At 40.8% G+C, this 16,008-nt stretch overlaps 2 protein-coding genes across 2 annotated transcripts in view; one reads left to right on the top strand and one right to left on the bottom strand.

Moving 5' to 3' along the window:
• Nucleotides 1-4,599: 4,599 nt before the first annotated feature.
• On the bottom strand, nt 4,600-7,781 carry LOC122767250 (secretory phospholipase A2 receptor). The gene is made up of 5 exons (XM_044022668.1): nt 7,729-7,781; nt 6,618-7,016; nt 5,679-6,017; nt 5,371-5,456; nt 4,600-4,958 (listed from the first exon to the last, which is right to left on the bottom strand). Exons 2-5 carry the CDS (start codon nt 6,931-6,933, stop codon nt 4,896-4,898), a joined length of 804 nt encoding a protein of 267 aa, XP_043878603.1. The 5' UTR covers nt 6,934-7,016; nt 7,729-7,781; the 3' UTR covers nt 4,600-4,895.
• Nucleotides 7,782-11,475: 3,694 nt separating this feature from the next.
• LOC122766890 (E3 ubiquitin-protein ligase TRIM39-like) overlaps nt 11,476-16,008 on the top strand; it is a 6,073-nt gene continuing 1,540 nt past the window's right edge. The window contains exons 1-8 of the mRNA XM_044022111.1: nt 11,476-11,578; nt 13,037-13,627; nt 13,751-13,846; nt 14,107-14,340; nt 14,445-14,592; nt 15,009-15,035; nt 15,208-15,383; nt 15,645-16,008. The exon at nt 15,645-16,008 is cut by the window's right edge and continues 1,540 nt beyond it. Coding sequence (XP_043878046.1) covers nt 13,040-13,627; nt 13,751-13,846; nt 14,107-14,340; nt 14,445-14,592; nt 15,009-15,035; nt 15,208-15,383; nt 15,645-16,008 — 1,633 coding nt within the window. The 5' untranslated portion in view covers nt 11,476-11,578; nt 13,037-13,039. The remainder of the gene's footprint in view (nt 11,579-13,036; nt 13,628-13,750; nt 13,847-14,106; nt 14,341-14,444; nt 14,593-15,008; nt 15,036-15,207; nt 15,384-15,644) is intronic.

The raw sequence follows: 16,008 nt of genomic DNA, 5'->3' as shown, positions 1-16,008 counted from the left end.
TGTGACAAAGTGTTGAAGCCTTGAAGGACGTCTGTGTTCCCTGAGTGCTCTTGTTTGTTTGTAGTTAATGATGATTATACCCTTTGAAGTATGAAACAATGACATAGTGGAGATACAGTTGAGCCTTATCCACCGTGAAAAGGCTAAAAAGCCCTGACCTGTCCGGACTGGGATGCTGGGTCAAATTGAATTTCTTGACTCTGGTTTCTTGTCGCCCTCTCCAGTACGAGGACAAGTTCATGGACACACACACACACACACATGGGGCAGCTAGCCGTGTGTACTCCACCCAAGAATAAATGCGCACATTCAAGCTGCTAATTATCTTATCAGCACTCATCGATCGATTGTTACATTCCCGTCACAACGACTCGGTCACCGCCAAGATTAATTCCTGAAGGTAGCTCAAAGTGGTGTGAAAAAAACAGAAGAAGAAAAAGTGTGAAGTGCGTCCTTGACTTTGAGAAGGACTTTTTTTTGTTTATCACTCATTAATAGTGCATTCAATACCGCTGATGGCTATTAACTAAATTATTCTACACCCTTGGGTTTGGACAAGGAAAACAAATACTCGGGCCATCATGAAAATAAAATCACACCAACTGTAGATCAGATATAGCGGTATCACAGTTTGAATCGCCATTCGTTGACTTGGCACAAACGCGAGACGCTTTTGAGACGGGGATAGTTTTTAAACCTGGGGGAGGATAACGTGAGAAAAAGCACCAAGAAGAGACCAACACGGAACAGGACACGTGTGAAAACTTTGAGGAACGAGTTTGGGTAATCAAAACAAGAGGACAGGAAGTCAAGGGGAAGGAAGAAACACAAGCTGCAAGCGGTGTTGTCTATCTAGTTCTTAGACGTGTTTTCAAGCACGTTTAGGGGGGTCAACTTTGAGATTGGAGGCGGAGAAAAGCAATCCACACATTACAAGCAATAATGTAAATCAGGAAGTAGACAACTCATGATCGTCTACTGCGTGTGCAATACCATATCACCTTTAGTATTTAGCGTTTTTATTGTGTGTGGTTGTGTTTTGGACTTTTCTTTTTCACGTAGCTAATTTTATTAGTATGCTGAGTTTATGCCAACAATAAAGGGTTTGTCATTCTTTGCGTACGGAGATCACAGACTAATGACAGTAACCGGCAGAAAGTCCAAACACTGCAATTTGTAAGAATATGTGATGAAACTGTTCAAGCCAGAACAGAACAAAGAGCACAACAAACATGTGTGACAGCAGCTATCACCACCTTGGCATGTGATTACACGGCAGTTGACGTTTTGGTTTACTCATACCTGTTGGCAGAAGACACCACTGGGTGTAACAGCAGTAATAAAAAAGTGAACGTGGCAAAGGTAGACATGGTCAAAAGATCCCACAGTAACCAACATTCACATTAGCTACTTTTGAACAGCTAGCTTAAGGTAAAAGCTGAACATATTCAGCTTGAATATGTTTATTTATAGTAATATTTGATGCATCCCAAGCTTATAATGCATTATAATCTACTTAATAACGTAGGCCTTAACCCTCCGGACACAAGTCTGCTTCCTTGACCACCAGGCCACCACTGATACTCACTTGTAGTCTGTGTAAAACAACAAGTATGCGGTCATGTGGCGCACGTCCCTACCGGACCCCGTTCTGTGCATGTGCCGTAAATATTTTGGAAATCAGCCAATCATAAATGCACTTTTATTTTGAAATGAGGTTACTTCCAAATTCAAAAATATATAGAATATTATGGGTTATTATTTTTTTTTGGACTGCTGGTTAATATCTTCCTGGATGATTAACACTGAAGGAATCAAACAACAGTCCTATGACTCAGTCTGTTGATGTTTTTGTCCGAAACGTGAGAAGCGGAGACAGGACATATAATCATAAAAGTATTATCAACAACAACAATAATAATAATAATAATAATAATATGTTTAATTACTGTCATTATGAGCCCTAACATGTATTTAAAGTATCAAGTGTATTCACGCATCAAAGGGTCACTTCATTCTTGAACGATTGTCTTGGTTACGTTTACATCAATACAACAGTAAAATACTGTCTTTATTAGTTTTAATATATATATGATTGAAATTCTTAAAGCTGTTTTTAGTACCTGCTCTGTCGAGGTTCAAAGTCGAGCTGAGCCAATACTAAAATGTGATGCCGGCCACTGATTGGTCAGAGAGTGTCGTCACTGGAAGAGTCCTGAGTGCGACGTCCGACACCAGAATCAAAGCGCACAATGTCGAATTGTAGATCAGTTAAAAACTCTTAAAAATCCTAAAAAACATGCGTTAATCTCCAACATTTAGGAGAGGAAATGTCTAAAAAGAGTCTCTGGTGTCTATTTAGTGACAGCACTGCTTGAAAGCTGGCGATCAGGAGCCAGAATCACAACCCGTTCAGACCCGGTATTTCAGTCTGCGCTCCGGTCATGCGGGAAGTAATGAATGATTCAGTGAACTGATTCTAATGATTCAGTTACACCGAAAACAACTGCTTTACAAGTCATACTTTGTTTGTGCTTGTGTCGCGTATAAAACCACATTTGCGGCGGTTTCACGCAGGACGAACGACGAAGTAATGGAAATCAAGTTGCTGATACCAAACCGAGTAGAGCCGAGTCGTGCTAGAAATGTACGGTGGAAAAGTGCCACTGGTCAGAGCTGATTGTGCTATTAAAAAAGTCGGCTCTCGTGTGTTTTTTAGCTGCTCATAAAAAATCAAGCTAGTTACAATCTGTTATATGTTTAAAAATCCAATTTGGGTTTGATAATAAACCTCTGTAATTTTACTTTAATGTCCACGGGTTGTTCCATGACTTCCTTGAGTTTTTAAACTTAAACAAAAATCCTTCGTTTATGCTGGGTTCCATCTGCATTTACTCTGGCCCAGTGGCATCTAAGCGTTATCTTTTGATCCCAAGATAATTCACATAGAGCTTGTAATTGCAGCGATATCCTCATTTTCGAGCAGGGACCCCAAAAAGAGGGTCAGGGAACAAGAGGTTAAACGCTTTATTTTGAAGGCGTGACACCCAGACTTGCCCATGTACCCAGTTTCAAACTTGCTCATTAAAAAATAATTTCTGAACATATATATGTTTAAATTAATTACAGGAGGTAACAGTGTATTTACATGGAATGGGTACTTGGACTTTAGCTTTCCAGTAATTGCGAACATTGTGTCCTCATTGCCACGTTTTTAAGAACATAAATGACGGTGGCATGAACAGGGTGTAGTCCTGCTTAATAAACAACAACCATGTCGCTGATGACACTAATAAGTATCTCCTGTCCACAAATGTAATGACTGTCAATTAGCTGGCGTGGATAGATAATTAGAAACTGTTGCAGGCTGATCACACATTGTCAACGTTTATGCAAACGATGATGTTTTTCACCAAACACGAACAATGAAATGACTTTTTGGACTATTTTTTGATCTCGCGCGTGTGTTTCAGGACACGTGACATAGTTGTACTTGAGACGAGACAGGTCTTTGTTGGTCACAGCAGCAAATACAGTCCAAAGTAAATGTAACAACTGGATTTTTAACATCTTTACTTATATCATTTGGGGTCCTTTTTTAAAAGAATTCCTAATTTTTGTTTTACATTTTGTATTTACTTGTTTGTTTCATTTCACACAGGAAAAGGTCGAAGTGCATAAATTGATTAATAACAAACATGTGCAGGGGAAAAAGTGTATAAGAACAATTAAAGAAAATCCCTCAATAAAAGCAGATTTCTTTCATTATTTATTCTTTAATTAAGAAATGACTGCAAAAGCGTCTTTTTTATCTTCTGACACTTAATTTCTATGAAGCTCTTTTTAAATTTCAGGGTTGCGTTGATTTCTTACGATTCTCAATATATTATTTCAAATATGTTGCTTTTAAATGTTTGATTATAGCACCGTGAACCTTTGTGTATGAAAAGTGCTCTATAAATAAAACAGCCTCGCCTTGATTTTCTTTTTTATTTATCATACTTTGAGAATGACAAGTCCCAGGCTTCTTGTTGTTTTTGTCTCGCCGAGGATTGTTTCTCTGTCGTGACAATAAGGCATATTTGACTTTCCATCTAAAATGTGGCTGCTGAGCAAAGGGCCAATAAAATGTGCCGGAAGAAAGTTCAAATTCAACTTGGCTGGTGTTTATTGTTACTTAAAATCAATATGATGCCTTAATTATTGAATAGGTCTTAAGGATTTAGTGCAGTGAATCATAACACTGTCATAAACTGACAGTTTATGTGTACTTTATTGCCACGCAGTGGAGGAACCACGGCACTGCAGGGAATCAGGAAATGTTTTTTTTAGAGAACACTATCTTCAAATACATCTATCTATCTATCTATCTCTCTATCTATGGGTAACTCTTACAGACACACACAAAAAAATTGTAAATAAATTAAATCCAAATGTCGTATCAAATCACATCTACTTCATTGTCCTGTTGACACAGTTGATACACATGGAGAAAAATGATAATCAGAAACAATCTCAGAAATAATTGAATGTTTTTTCTTATTATTAAGAAAAGACTCAAAAGTTTTGACTTAAACTTAAACAAAAATGGTATGTGAATGACTAAATAAGGACATTTGAAATAAGTCTACAATTAAAAAAACAAAACACAAATACGATACACTAATCCATTTTTGAGGTTTCTTTGCAGCGTAAGCACTTGCTACCAATGTTGGTGACTTTTCCACATTAAAGGCAATTTGGTGGAACCCATATTAACTACATTATAAAGCAATTCATATATAAATCTCACCTACAAACTATTCGTTTTCTTATTTTCTGGATATTCAGTGTCAATCTAATTTCCATGAGATCGTTACAATTCTAACACGTTGTCTCTGTGGAAGACATTTTTATTAGGATATCCATGTTAGCTTGAAATCTCCCGTGAACCCTTTTTCCTTCAGCCTCGCCTCAATCTGCAAAACAGGAATAACACAGGAATGATATAAAACAACATGTGTAACTCAATTCAACTACATTACGTTTTATTTGGGGGTGGAGTGGCTCAGTGGTTAAGACCGGTACCCTGTGTGCGAAAGACATCATGGTCGCAAGTTCGACTCCACCCCTGGCTGATTGTACTCAATTCCATTGTAAGTCGCTTTGGATAAAAGCGTCTGCTAAATGACATGTAATGTAATGTAATGTTATTTGTATAGCGCCAAATCACAACAGAAATCTCTGACAGAACCAGACTGAAAGATGTGCGGCCATCTGCCTAGACAGGTTGTGGTGAAAGGACAAATGGGGAACAGAAAGGAGGGAGGTGAGGTAGAGATAGAAGCGAGAGACCAGGAGCAGAAATCCAGTTATAATGACGACAATGACCTCTTTTATGACGTTCTCTCTCAGAACAGGGTCAATCTCCAGGTCCACTGTGGATTTCAGCTCGAGTCGAAACACCCGCGTTTGGTCTGAAAATCAAATATGGGTTACAGTATATCAGTGTTTAGAAATCTGGTCTTTCAACAAGTCTGAAAACATGGAAACTCAAGTTTGTAAACTGCACAAAAATCAACGATCTTAGAGCTGCTGACGGAAGTCTATCAGATTTTCAGCATATCCATAGACTTAATTAGGTGTAGATTTTTATCTTTTATTAAGTGGCTTGAATCTGTACATATCAAAAATCTTACTGCTGTAGCACATGAAATGACGTTCACTTTGACAGCTCTTCTCCACCCAGTGTCCGTGGTGTTCGGCATTGATCACACTGGCAGCACAGTTGTGAGGTGGACCCAGTGGGTGTCCATCTGCCCAGTATTTGAAGGTTGAGGGCGCACCATTTGACCATTTATTCCACAGGTGTCTGTACAGGCCGATAAAAGCAAATACTCCATCGGGAACCACAGCCTGTAGCTGCTCGTTCTCAGTGTGGCTCCTCACGCGGGCCAGGTCCGTGTGGTACCTTCTGCAGTTCGCCTGAGCCTCGTGCCATGTTTTCTTTTCTTTGACAAAGACATATCTGTGGAGGCCTGGAAAGAGAGGTTAAAGGTCAGACACTGCTTCTGCATCTCCCCTTGGCTCTAATGGTGCGTTTCAGTTGTAATTTCAGTCGAAAGTCGGGGTCACACCCTGGACAGATCGCCATAGATTTTGAATTTTCTGGATATCACAAGCGGTCTAGGATTTAGGGGAATGAGAAGTACGCATGCCAAATCGCATGTCACTCCCAGTTCTGACTTCCGACTTGCTAAATGGAAGGCTCCATAAATCTGTAGCGGCAACGGATGACGGAATGTTCGCTGAAGAAAGAAAGCTGCCTAATTGATTTCTTTTCATCCTAAATCAATCAGACAAAGCAGACCACAATAAAGTGTCTAACCCTAATTTTTTTGCATTAAAAATATCATCAAAATCTAAAGAAGTGAAAAATCATGAAAAATACTAATAATTACCATGGACACTGGGCACAGGCAATTGTTTGGGGGCGGAGCTTAGAGGAAGGCTCCCAAGAAAACGGTTTACAGTTAACAAAAACCTCCCCCTTCACAGGGTTTTAATTTATCTCAGTTTTTATTTATGTGTTTGCTGTAAATAACAACACAATACCAAAAATCTACAAATGTACTCACCGTGTGTGTCTGTGTTTGAGTTGTTGTGGCAGACGGAGCTGAACGTAGCACTGCAGTTAACATCGTACCAAAACCCATTCATGAAAGTAACACACAAACTTTTGTCCCATCTCTTGTTATTTGGTTGATTCTTAGCCCAGAGCCGGACACTTGTTGAGTCATTTATGTAGGGATTGGGAAAAGGGGTAGACCACCACCAGTTATAAAATCTGTCTTTCAGGCCGATCCACACGTCGCCCTGGTAACCGCTGCCAGCAGCTGCGATCAGCCGCTTCATGTCCTCAGCGTTTCCAGCAAAGGCCAGGTCTTTGTACATTTGTCTGCAGTGACTCCTCGCTTGATACCACGTCTTTGGTTCGGCAAAGAAGTGGTAATTATAGAGGGTGCATGAGCACAGTTCTGCAACAGGAGATTCAGTAAACATACAATCACTCACTACTTCATTAGCTACACAGGACATCTGACAAAGTGGCTGTGTTTCCATCATGGTACGGTACGGTTTGGAATGGTAAGGCCCTCAGGCCAAGGTCAGGCTTGCAGCACCTTTGCTTGGTAGGCGGGGCGTGGGTGGGGCCAAATGGTACCTGGTACCTCAAGGGAAGAGTGCCAAAGAATGGAATGGTTGGGGCGAGTTATTTTGGTACTATGCCTAACGCAAAAAAAATGTGTACAGTACTGTACCAAACCCAACCGTTTCACTCGATGGAAACACGGCTATAAAAATGTGTTGGACAAAGCCCTCAGGTTGTGGAGCCGCAAGATTCATAAATTGACCGGGGCTGACAGTTTTTGAAACCACAGATTCACCTACCAGGCTCCTACTGGACGATACTAGCCGTGAGTCGATATTTTCCTCTAATTCACAGCACAAAAGTCTATTTCTTTTATATAAATAACTTTTTCATTCAGTACATTGTTTTGATAGGACGTAGCCACACTTTCATAGATCAAATTGAGTAATATAAGACTCTTAAAGAAGTGATGGGTGACTGAATCCACAAGAGGGCAGCACTGCGAGATTAACTCGGCGAAGAAATCTGCATCTCGTGTTTGCATTTTGCTTGAAGAACTTCTTTTCTTAACACAAATACACACACACACACACACTGACCTGATAAAAGCAGAACACACAGAGTGGCTCTTCGTATGCCTGCAAATGAAAGACAATATTTAAATAAATATCTACAGGTTTGTCTTAAAATCTGATTGCTTTGTCAAAAACTGTAGACGTAGACTGTAGGAAGTTGCTAACAGAACTAACAGAGGCCCAAACACAGTCATTAACTGATCATTAATTAGCCAATAATTCACTACAGCGAATCAATAGTTCATTTATCTTCTAACATCAGAAAAACACATAGAGATATTTTTTTACCTGAATGTACCGGACGTCCATGTCGCGACATATCGAATCTGTCAAACCCTTCTTTTTTAAAAACTGGAGTCTGTTTCATTCGTTCACCAGGACGTATCCTTGCGTCTCTTCCATCTCCGTCTTCTTGTTCTCCACCTTTATGGCAAATCGAACCCTGTCTTATGCAAAGCCTGTCATGTGATCGCTCTCGCCTCCTCTTTGAGACATGTCTTCCATCACTACTGTGTGTCTAAATTTAATGTGGCAATAAATAAACTCCTTTTTTAACTTGTTTTTAAAGAATAATGAGGTCAATCGCATTTTTTCTGTCCTTCACAAGTGAAAAAAATAGGAAAAACTTTGGATAAACTTAATTTAAATTTAGTTTTTAAAGTTTTATGAAACTGCAGAATTTTTTATTATTTTTAAGTTTGCTGTACAAGGCATTAGATCCTGCATTAGATTATACTTTTTTCTATTTCTGTTTTTAGTTTTATTCTCAATATGTGTCTAATTTTAAAGCTTATTCTACTGTATATCCTATTCCCAAAAATAAAAAATTTTATCAATGAGGGATCAATAAAGTCCAATCTAATCTCAAATTGGTAAGACACATGCACAAAGATTATGTAATGCTTCCATATAACTTGTTCATTGGTTTAAGTCCAACCATTTTTTTTAAAACAAACAAACACAAAAAGTAACAACCTTGTCGCACAAGGTCACGGATGCTTTGGGAAATGTTTGCAGTGATGAAAAGCAGATGCAAACTCGGGCCTCAGCCTGATGCAAAAACATTATATGGGTAACATGAGGTGGCGGAAAATGAACCTGAACAAACACGACATCATGTCATACATGTTGTGTTTTCACAGTTACACGGTGGTGGCAACACAACAGCCGATTATGTTTTTATTAGCAGTCGTTAAAAGAGTAATGGTTGGGTTTGAACGCGAGGTGAACAAAGTGCAACAATGGTGTCGCCGCCAGAGCGGAGGTCACTTCCTCACTCCTGTGTCTGTGGTCATGGCAACAACAGCGCTCATGGTCACGGTTAGGGGAACCGTGCGGTGTCGTTACTCTATGTTCCCGTTCAAATCAAATGAAGATCACATTTCTATTTCCTTTATTTAGACAGAAAGCACTGCTATTTCATCTCATTAAAACTCAGCCCTTGAGCAAACAGACACATTTATAAATAATTGTGCTAATTCATTTTCATCTTTTTTCTTACAAAAGATCGCATTTTTTGAGGCACCAAATATTGGTGAAAAAAGTGGTGTCAAATGTGAAAGTAGTGCCCCCCAAAGGTGTAACACTGTACAACAAAGGTGAAACTGAGTTGCATCAAATTTCACGAAACTTGGTGGGAACATGACACAGCCCAAGACCAACTAAAAAGTCCATCGGGACCATGGCCTCAACTCAACAGGAAGTCAGCCGTTTTGAATTTGGCGTCCGTCTTGGCGATTTCGTAGATGAACAAACTCGTCGGAGCACATTAATCGTACTGAATTAAACAACATGCGTCACTTTGTACTAGAACCATCGAAGATAAAAAGTTATCAAAAGGTCTTGCAGATTGAAAAGGGCGCGGCCACGGCAACTATCGGAAATTTCCTCAAAACAGGAAGTGGCCTGTAACTTCGCCACCGATTGACCGATCGGCTCGAAACTTTATACTTGAGACAAGAAACCACGGCAGAAATCATCAACAGATTGAACAGAACTAAGTCAAGGGCATAGCGCCACCTGATTGAGGGCCTACACAATGCTGCTTGCAGCTTTAATGTTTTTTTTAGTCTTCATATGAGGCCCTAATATTCTTCCGTACCTTCAATGTCCATGAAGGGCTTGCAAAAATAATAAAACATGTAATTTCATGGATGGTGCAATACTGTGAAAGAATGTGATTGTGCATTTTCATTTGAACTCATTCACATGCTGTTGTTATGAGCTTGTAAAAATCACACACCAGTCACATGATCTCTAATCTGAAAATGAGCCGCTGCTTCGGTTCCAGACATTATGTAACAAGCTAAAGTTCACGACTAATTAAGAAACAAACGCCTTTTCCCCGGCTCTGGGTTTGTTTCATGTATTCTGAGAAACATTTAAACATGTTAACCACACTTTAATCAGATGTTGCAGTAAACCAGTACATGCCTGTGAACCGGACTTGCAGCATTCCTCGTGTTCTGGCTGGCGTCCACAGTGTGCACTTCAGGTGAAACCATGAGGTGCACCACGCCTATGAGGCACACTCTCGTTCTGTGTGAGTGAGCAGGTATTAAACATGGAGTCAGTCGCCCCTATTGTAGCTATAACAGCTTCCACTCTTCTTGGAAAACTGTTTCTATTGGAATATGTTGGAGTATGGTTTTCAAACTGTGGTACGTGTACCACCAGTGGAACACGAGGTTCCTGTGGTGTTACTTGGGAGGAAAATCAGAAATAATTTTCTCCTGTATATACCAGGATATGTGATCGGAGTGTGTAGAAAAGTAAACAAATTATAAAAATTAGGATTATCTCTCGCTCCATCTTAATCTACTGTAATTTCTCTACACTAGTGTGATGAGAGACTAAATTTGCCTCCATTTGAAAGGTCCGTAGCAGACATTGCTCGACCTATTTACACTACTGTATTTTAACGTTATGGCGATAATGGTGTTATTTCAAGAGGTCAATATTTTCTCAGGTGGTACTTGGTTGGTATAAAAAGTTAGAGATTCACTGCTGTAGAGCATTTATGTGGTCAGGCACCAATGTTGGACAAGAAGGCCTGTCTCCCTTCTAGGTTATCCCAAAAGTGCTTGATTGGGTTGACGTGAGGTCAGTCAAGTTCTTCCACAGTAAAGTGGTCAAATCATCCTTGCTTTCCTTCCTCAAAATGTTGCCACAAACCTGGAAACATAGCATTGTCCAAAATGTCTTGGTGTAACGATTGTCCTTCATTGGAGCCCAGAGCCTGATTGAAACACCTGAATTCAATACTTAACAAGTGTGGCCAAATACTTTTGTCCATTTAGCGTTGAACTTCAGTTATTTGGTTTTATTTTGTAGTTGAAGATTTGCTCCAATGTTTTAAAATATGAAAACCAAAGTCATTAAACTGGATGACTTCTCAACTTCTTAACTCGGAGGTGGAATCACTCCGTGTTCCGACTTCTGGTTTGGTGTAAATAACTATAATACATACATTTTATAGTGTAGTATTTGTATCAATAATAGTCAAACACTGGTTACTCCGAGGTGGTGGGGCCCCCAAATGAAATTCAGCTTAGGGCCGGCCCTGCACTGCATGACCACATTCACAGGTAGTCCCATGTCATGTGATCATATCTCACTCCTGACACTGAAACCAGCAGATTATATGATGTAAAAACAGTAATTTAAGCTTAGGTAAAGAGAAGCAAAGACAAAGCGCTCAGTGCTGAGCTCAGGAGAGAGAGAGAGGGAGGGAGGGAGGGCCGGGCTGATGAATAACTGTGTTGACACATAATTTTCCTGTTTCACTGCTGTGGTGTGGTCATGCATTCATACTCATTCACACCAACAGCAGGAGATTGTGACGTGTTACCGGCTCACCAAAAGCAGCTAGCTAGTAAGTAAGAGCACATTTTCAGTAATAGGCAACAAAAACGGTGAAAATACTTTATTAAAACGTTTAAAAACAGAAAAAGATGACTCAAAATGTGTGAGTAGTGTATGTGAAGAGTTTACAGTACAACTCGGGCAAAGTCCTGTGTGTTAAGCCTTTGCTGTGTGTCTGTAGTTAAATTTATGGCTTGCTCTCAGATGACAATACGCTGCTTTCTTGTATGTACGACTAAGCTTTGACCGGCACTCGGTTAGCTTAGCCTAGCATAGCATATAAAACAGGGAGCCAATTAGCTTATAGTTATGTAGCAGATGTAAAAATCAGCATTAATCATCTGCACAGAAGTTTTTAATCCATGGTCGACTGACTTGAAGCTACAAGATTGCACAACTCCGATAAATGCTTTTTGTATGCAGTTGTGATATTGCTTAGTCCTGTTGGAAATGTTTTGCTCAAAATCCTTTTTTTTTTAGTACATTTACTTTTGTTTGGATCTCTGAAAATGTCAAAATGATAAATTTACCTCTAGAATTAAGCTTTTTTAAAACATGCTATGCTCTGTTGTACACACTAAACAAACCAATATGTGGTTTATTAGCAAGAGAGATTTCAAATTTTTGATTATTTTGAACACAGTCAAGCTAACTTTGGCTACAATATGTATGCTAAGCTAACAGAGTAGCGCTTAATTAAAAAAAAACACTAACTACACTTGCTTTATCTAGTAAACACACAATACCTTATTTACCCAGTAACTGAGTGATATAACTGATGTACAGCGCTAACCCTAACCTGATAAACAGACAAACTTTAAGCTAATGACTATATAAATTGTATTAGCTAAACTAGCATAATTAGATATTTCCCTCTCACACGAAAAGAAAATAAACAAAACAATAATAGTATTTACATTTAAGAAGATGTATACAGTATGTCCCACGGGTGGGGTTTTTGTGATCCCATATTAACCTGCTGTTTGCCTTGCTAATTGCGTGACAAATATTTAAACAGTGTGAACACATTATTGACGTTGTAAACAGTGTGTCATTTTGCAAAACTGACTTCACCAAATCAAAGCTAACAATTTAAAGTTCTATTTCTTGTAATGTTCTAATATTTGATTGAGCCTTTTTTTTGACTGGCAGTATGGTGTTTTCTGTGTCAATGGAAATTATGGGTGTGTTGTGTGTATTTAGTTGAGAAAACAATGAGTAATGCAGCAACAACTGCAGGGTGTGTTTTACTGAATTGAAAGCATGCAGTTTTCTGTATTTACACACTGACGACATGCAAGATATTTCACTGTTTTTCCACTCTCAGACAATGTTTTCAATAGTAGTTTTCTTAGAATACTGAAAAATCTATGTGCTCTTTCTACCACTGTTTGCTTAATCAATCTTTCGCTTTACTTCCTGAGCAACAGATCACATAACTTCCCTTTATCCCCCCCCTGTTCTGTAGATAATGGCCTCTTCAGGTAACATGTTATCAGAAAAACAGTTCCTGTGCACCATCTGTCAACAAGTGTTCAATGACCCGGTCACCATTCCCTGTGGTCACAACTTCTGCCAAGCCTGTATCCAGAGTGTGTGGGACAGTGGGGATGTCTGCCAGTGCCCAACCTGTAACAAGTCATTCAGCTCTCTGCCTGAGCTGAGCATCAACACGGCCTTTAAAGAGCTAGCGGACATGTTTCGACACGTGACCGTGTGCACGTCGGCTCTGCCGCTGTCTGCAGCCCAACCCGGCGAGGTGGTGTGCGACGTCTGTGCCACCACGTCCCTGCAGGTGAAGGCCCGGAAGTCCTGCCTGGTGTGTCTGACGTCGTACTGCGACGCCCACCTGGAGCCACACCAGAGAGTCTCCACTCTGAAGCTACACAAATTGATCGAGCCGGTGAAGAACCTGCAGGAGAGGATGTGTAAGAAGCACGAGAGGCTGCTGGAGATGTTCTGCAGGGACGAACAGAGGTGCGTGTGTCGGTTCTGCACCGAGACCGAGCACAAAGACCACCAGGCTGTTACGGTAGAGGTCGAGAGTGGGGAGAGGAAGGTACGTCAGCTGGTCAAGACAGAAAAACAGATATCATTTGTATTAGATATGTGTTACAACATCTAACCAAAGTCTTAATCTTAGCATATATTCTGTTTTTTCCTCCCTCCTGTTATACGACAGGTCCAAATAAGGAAGACTGAGGCTGATTTCCAGCAGATGATCCAGGAGCGGCTGAAGAAAATAGAGGAGATCAAAAGCTGTTTGAAGCTCAGCACGGTGAGTCGTCACAGTGTGTGTGCTATAAGAGTTGGGGTTTCTGTATTTGGCCAAATGTAGAGACACGGACAATATTTCCAGATAGTTTTCAAAATTCCCCTGCCTGTCATTCCATAACAGGTGTTGCAGAAGATGGAAGGAATGAGCTAAAACTCCAAACGTCCATCCATCTTCTTGCTGCAAAGGCAAGTGTGAGCTAAAACTCAAACCATTAAAAATGATGAAAGAGGTGTTCTGTTCTTTTTCACATCCTCACCCAGGTGAGCGCAGAGAGAGAGAAGAGGGAGAGTGACCGCCTCTGCGCGTCTCTGACACGCTCCATCAAAGAAAGACAAAGCGAGGTCATCACTGAGATTGAGGAGAAGCAGAAGGCGGCAGAGAGGAGAGCAGAGGAGCTCATTGGTGAGCTGCAGCAGGAGATCACTGAGCTGAGGAGGAGAAACACTGAGCTGGAGGAGCTGAGGAACACTGACGACCATCTGAACCTCTTACAGGTGCACACAAGTTGGTTCAAGCAAAAGACCACAAGGTCAGAAGTTTCAGATCCCAGTCCAAGTCCATCCACGTAGATCAACTTTTCTGTTTTTTTGTTAATCAGAGGTTGCCTTCTCTTACTTCGCCTCCACCCACGAGAATGTGGACGGAGATCGGTGTCCATCCTGAACTCTGTGTGGGAAACGTGAGGAGAGCACTGTCTAAAGTGGACAACACCCTGAAGAACGAGCTGGAGAACCTGAAGAAAGAAGGTGAAGATGGTCGTTGGACAGATATCAAATTTGTGCACACACAATCAAAAGAGTTGATGAGTTAATGGCAATTTTATACTTAAACTTAAAATTTGGGAATCTATTTAACGCTGCTTTCTGGATTTTTTTTGTCTCCCTCTTCTGACAATGTGAGGAATTACACAAAAACTGTTAAATTCACAAAAATGAAAAAAACACTTTGTGGTTTTTCCACCATAGGCTTCATGACATTTCTAGCTGCTGTGAAATGATCTCTCCAGTTTTATTTCCAGCTAACTTGCTAGCTGATTGCTAATGGTGGGCAGTGTTTAAATGTGGACACAAATTTAGAAGTTTGGCAAAGTCCAAATACACATCGCCGTTTCAAACTAAATGTCACAATAACAATTCTACAACTTTTCTTATTCTTCTTACAGAGATGAAGATGATGCAGAAATATGCAGGTATGACCTCCATGAACGTTTATCGTTCTAATCAGACTAAGAAATGATAATATCAGCATACGTAGAGTTTTAAAGAACTTAGATACTCAGCAGTGGACTTCCTTTGTTGAGGTTTCAGGCCTTGGTAGCAGTAAAGCTGGTGTTCACGTTCTACACCTCTATTCCTCCCCAGTTGACGTAGTGTTAGACGCCGACACCGCCCATCCTAACATCATCCTGTCAGCTGACGGGAAGCAGGCGGGCCGCAGCGAGCTGCTGCATGTCGTCCCCGACAATCCCCAACGCTTTGACCCCGTCATCTGCGTCCTGGCCAAGAAAAGCTTCCTGTCCGGGAGGTTCTACTTCCAGGTGGGTTTCTTCTTCTTCTTCTTCTTCACACACTGGAAAAAGTGGCAATCCCTTCACATATATTTAGTTAGGCGAGCCATTTGCTAAGTGGCTAAAATTGGGTTTTTCCGTCTGTCGTGGAGAGCAGACGTGAGAGTTCGGTTCCCAGTCAACAGAAACAAACACTCGCACAAGTTGGCATCGATCAGACGTCAACGCTTCATGCAACCACACTTCAAAACACCCAAACAATCCCTTAAATACTATCATGTCTTGAATCAGGTTGCTGTTGGGACAAAAACCTTCTGGGACCTGGGCGTCGTCAAAGAGTCCATCAACAGGAAGGGGATGATCACCTCCAAACCAGAGAACGGTTACTGGACGGTGCGGCTGAGGAACGGGGACGAGTACCGAGCTCTGGACTCGCCCTCGGTCGTCCTGTCGCTCAAAGAGAAGCCACAGATGGTCGGGGTGTTTGTCGACTACGAGGAGGGGACGGTGTCTTTCTTTAACGTGGACAATGGGTCTCACATCTACAGGTTCACTGGGTGTTTGTTCTCTGAGAGGATATTTCCATTCTTCAGCCCTGGCGTCTGCGATGAAGGGAAGAATGCTGCGCCGCTGATCATCACCGCTGTGAACCCCG

This window comes from Solea senegalensis, linkage group LG3, assembly GCF_019176455.1.
Source record: "Solea senegalensis isolate Sse05_10M linkage group LG3, IFAPA_SoseM_1, whole genome shotgun sequence".
NCBI classification, from domain to species: domain Eukaryota; kingdom Metazoa; phylum Chordata; class Actinopteri; order Pleuronectiformes; family Soleidae; genus Solea; species Solea senegalensis.
Note: the sequence above shows the minus strand (reverse complement) of the source record. Positions and strands in the feature narration are given on the sequence as shown.

What these genes read in the sequence shown, in the direction of transcription:
- LOC122767250 (XM_044022668.1), bottom strand. Translation starts at nt 6,933, where the DNA reads ATGTACAAAGACCTGGCCTTTGCTGGAAACGCTGAGGACATGAAGCGG. An exon ending in CTCAAACACAGACACACACG is followed by an intron (nt 6,018 to 6,617) that starts GTGAGTACATTT and finishes CTCTCTTTCCAG; the next exon opens with GCCTCCACAGATATGTCTTT. An exon ending in GAGAGAACGTCATAAAAGAG is followed by an intron (nt 4,959 to 5,370) that starts GTCATTGTCGTC and finishes CCTGTTTTGCAG; the next exon opens with ATTGAGGCGAGGCTGAAGGA.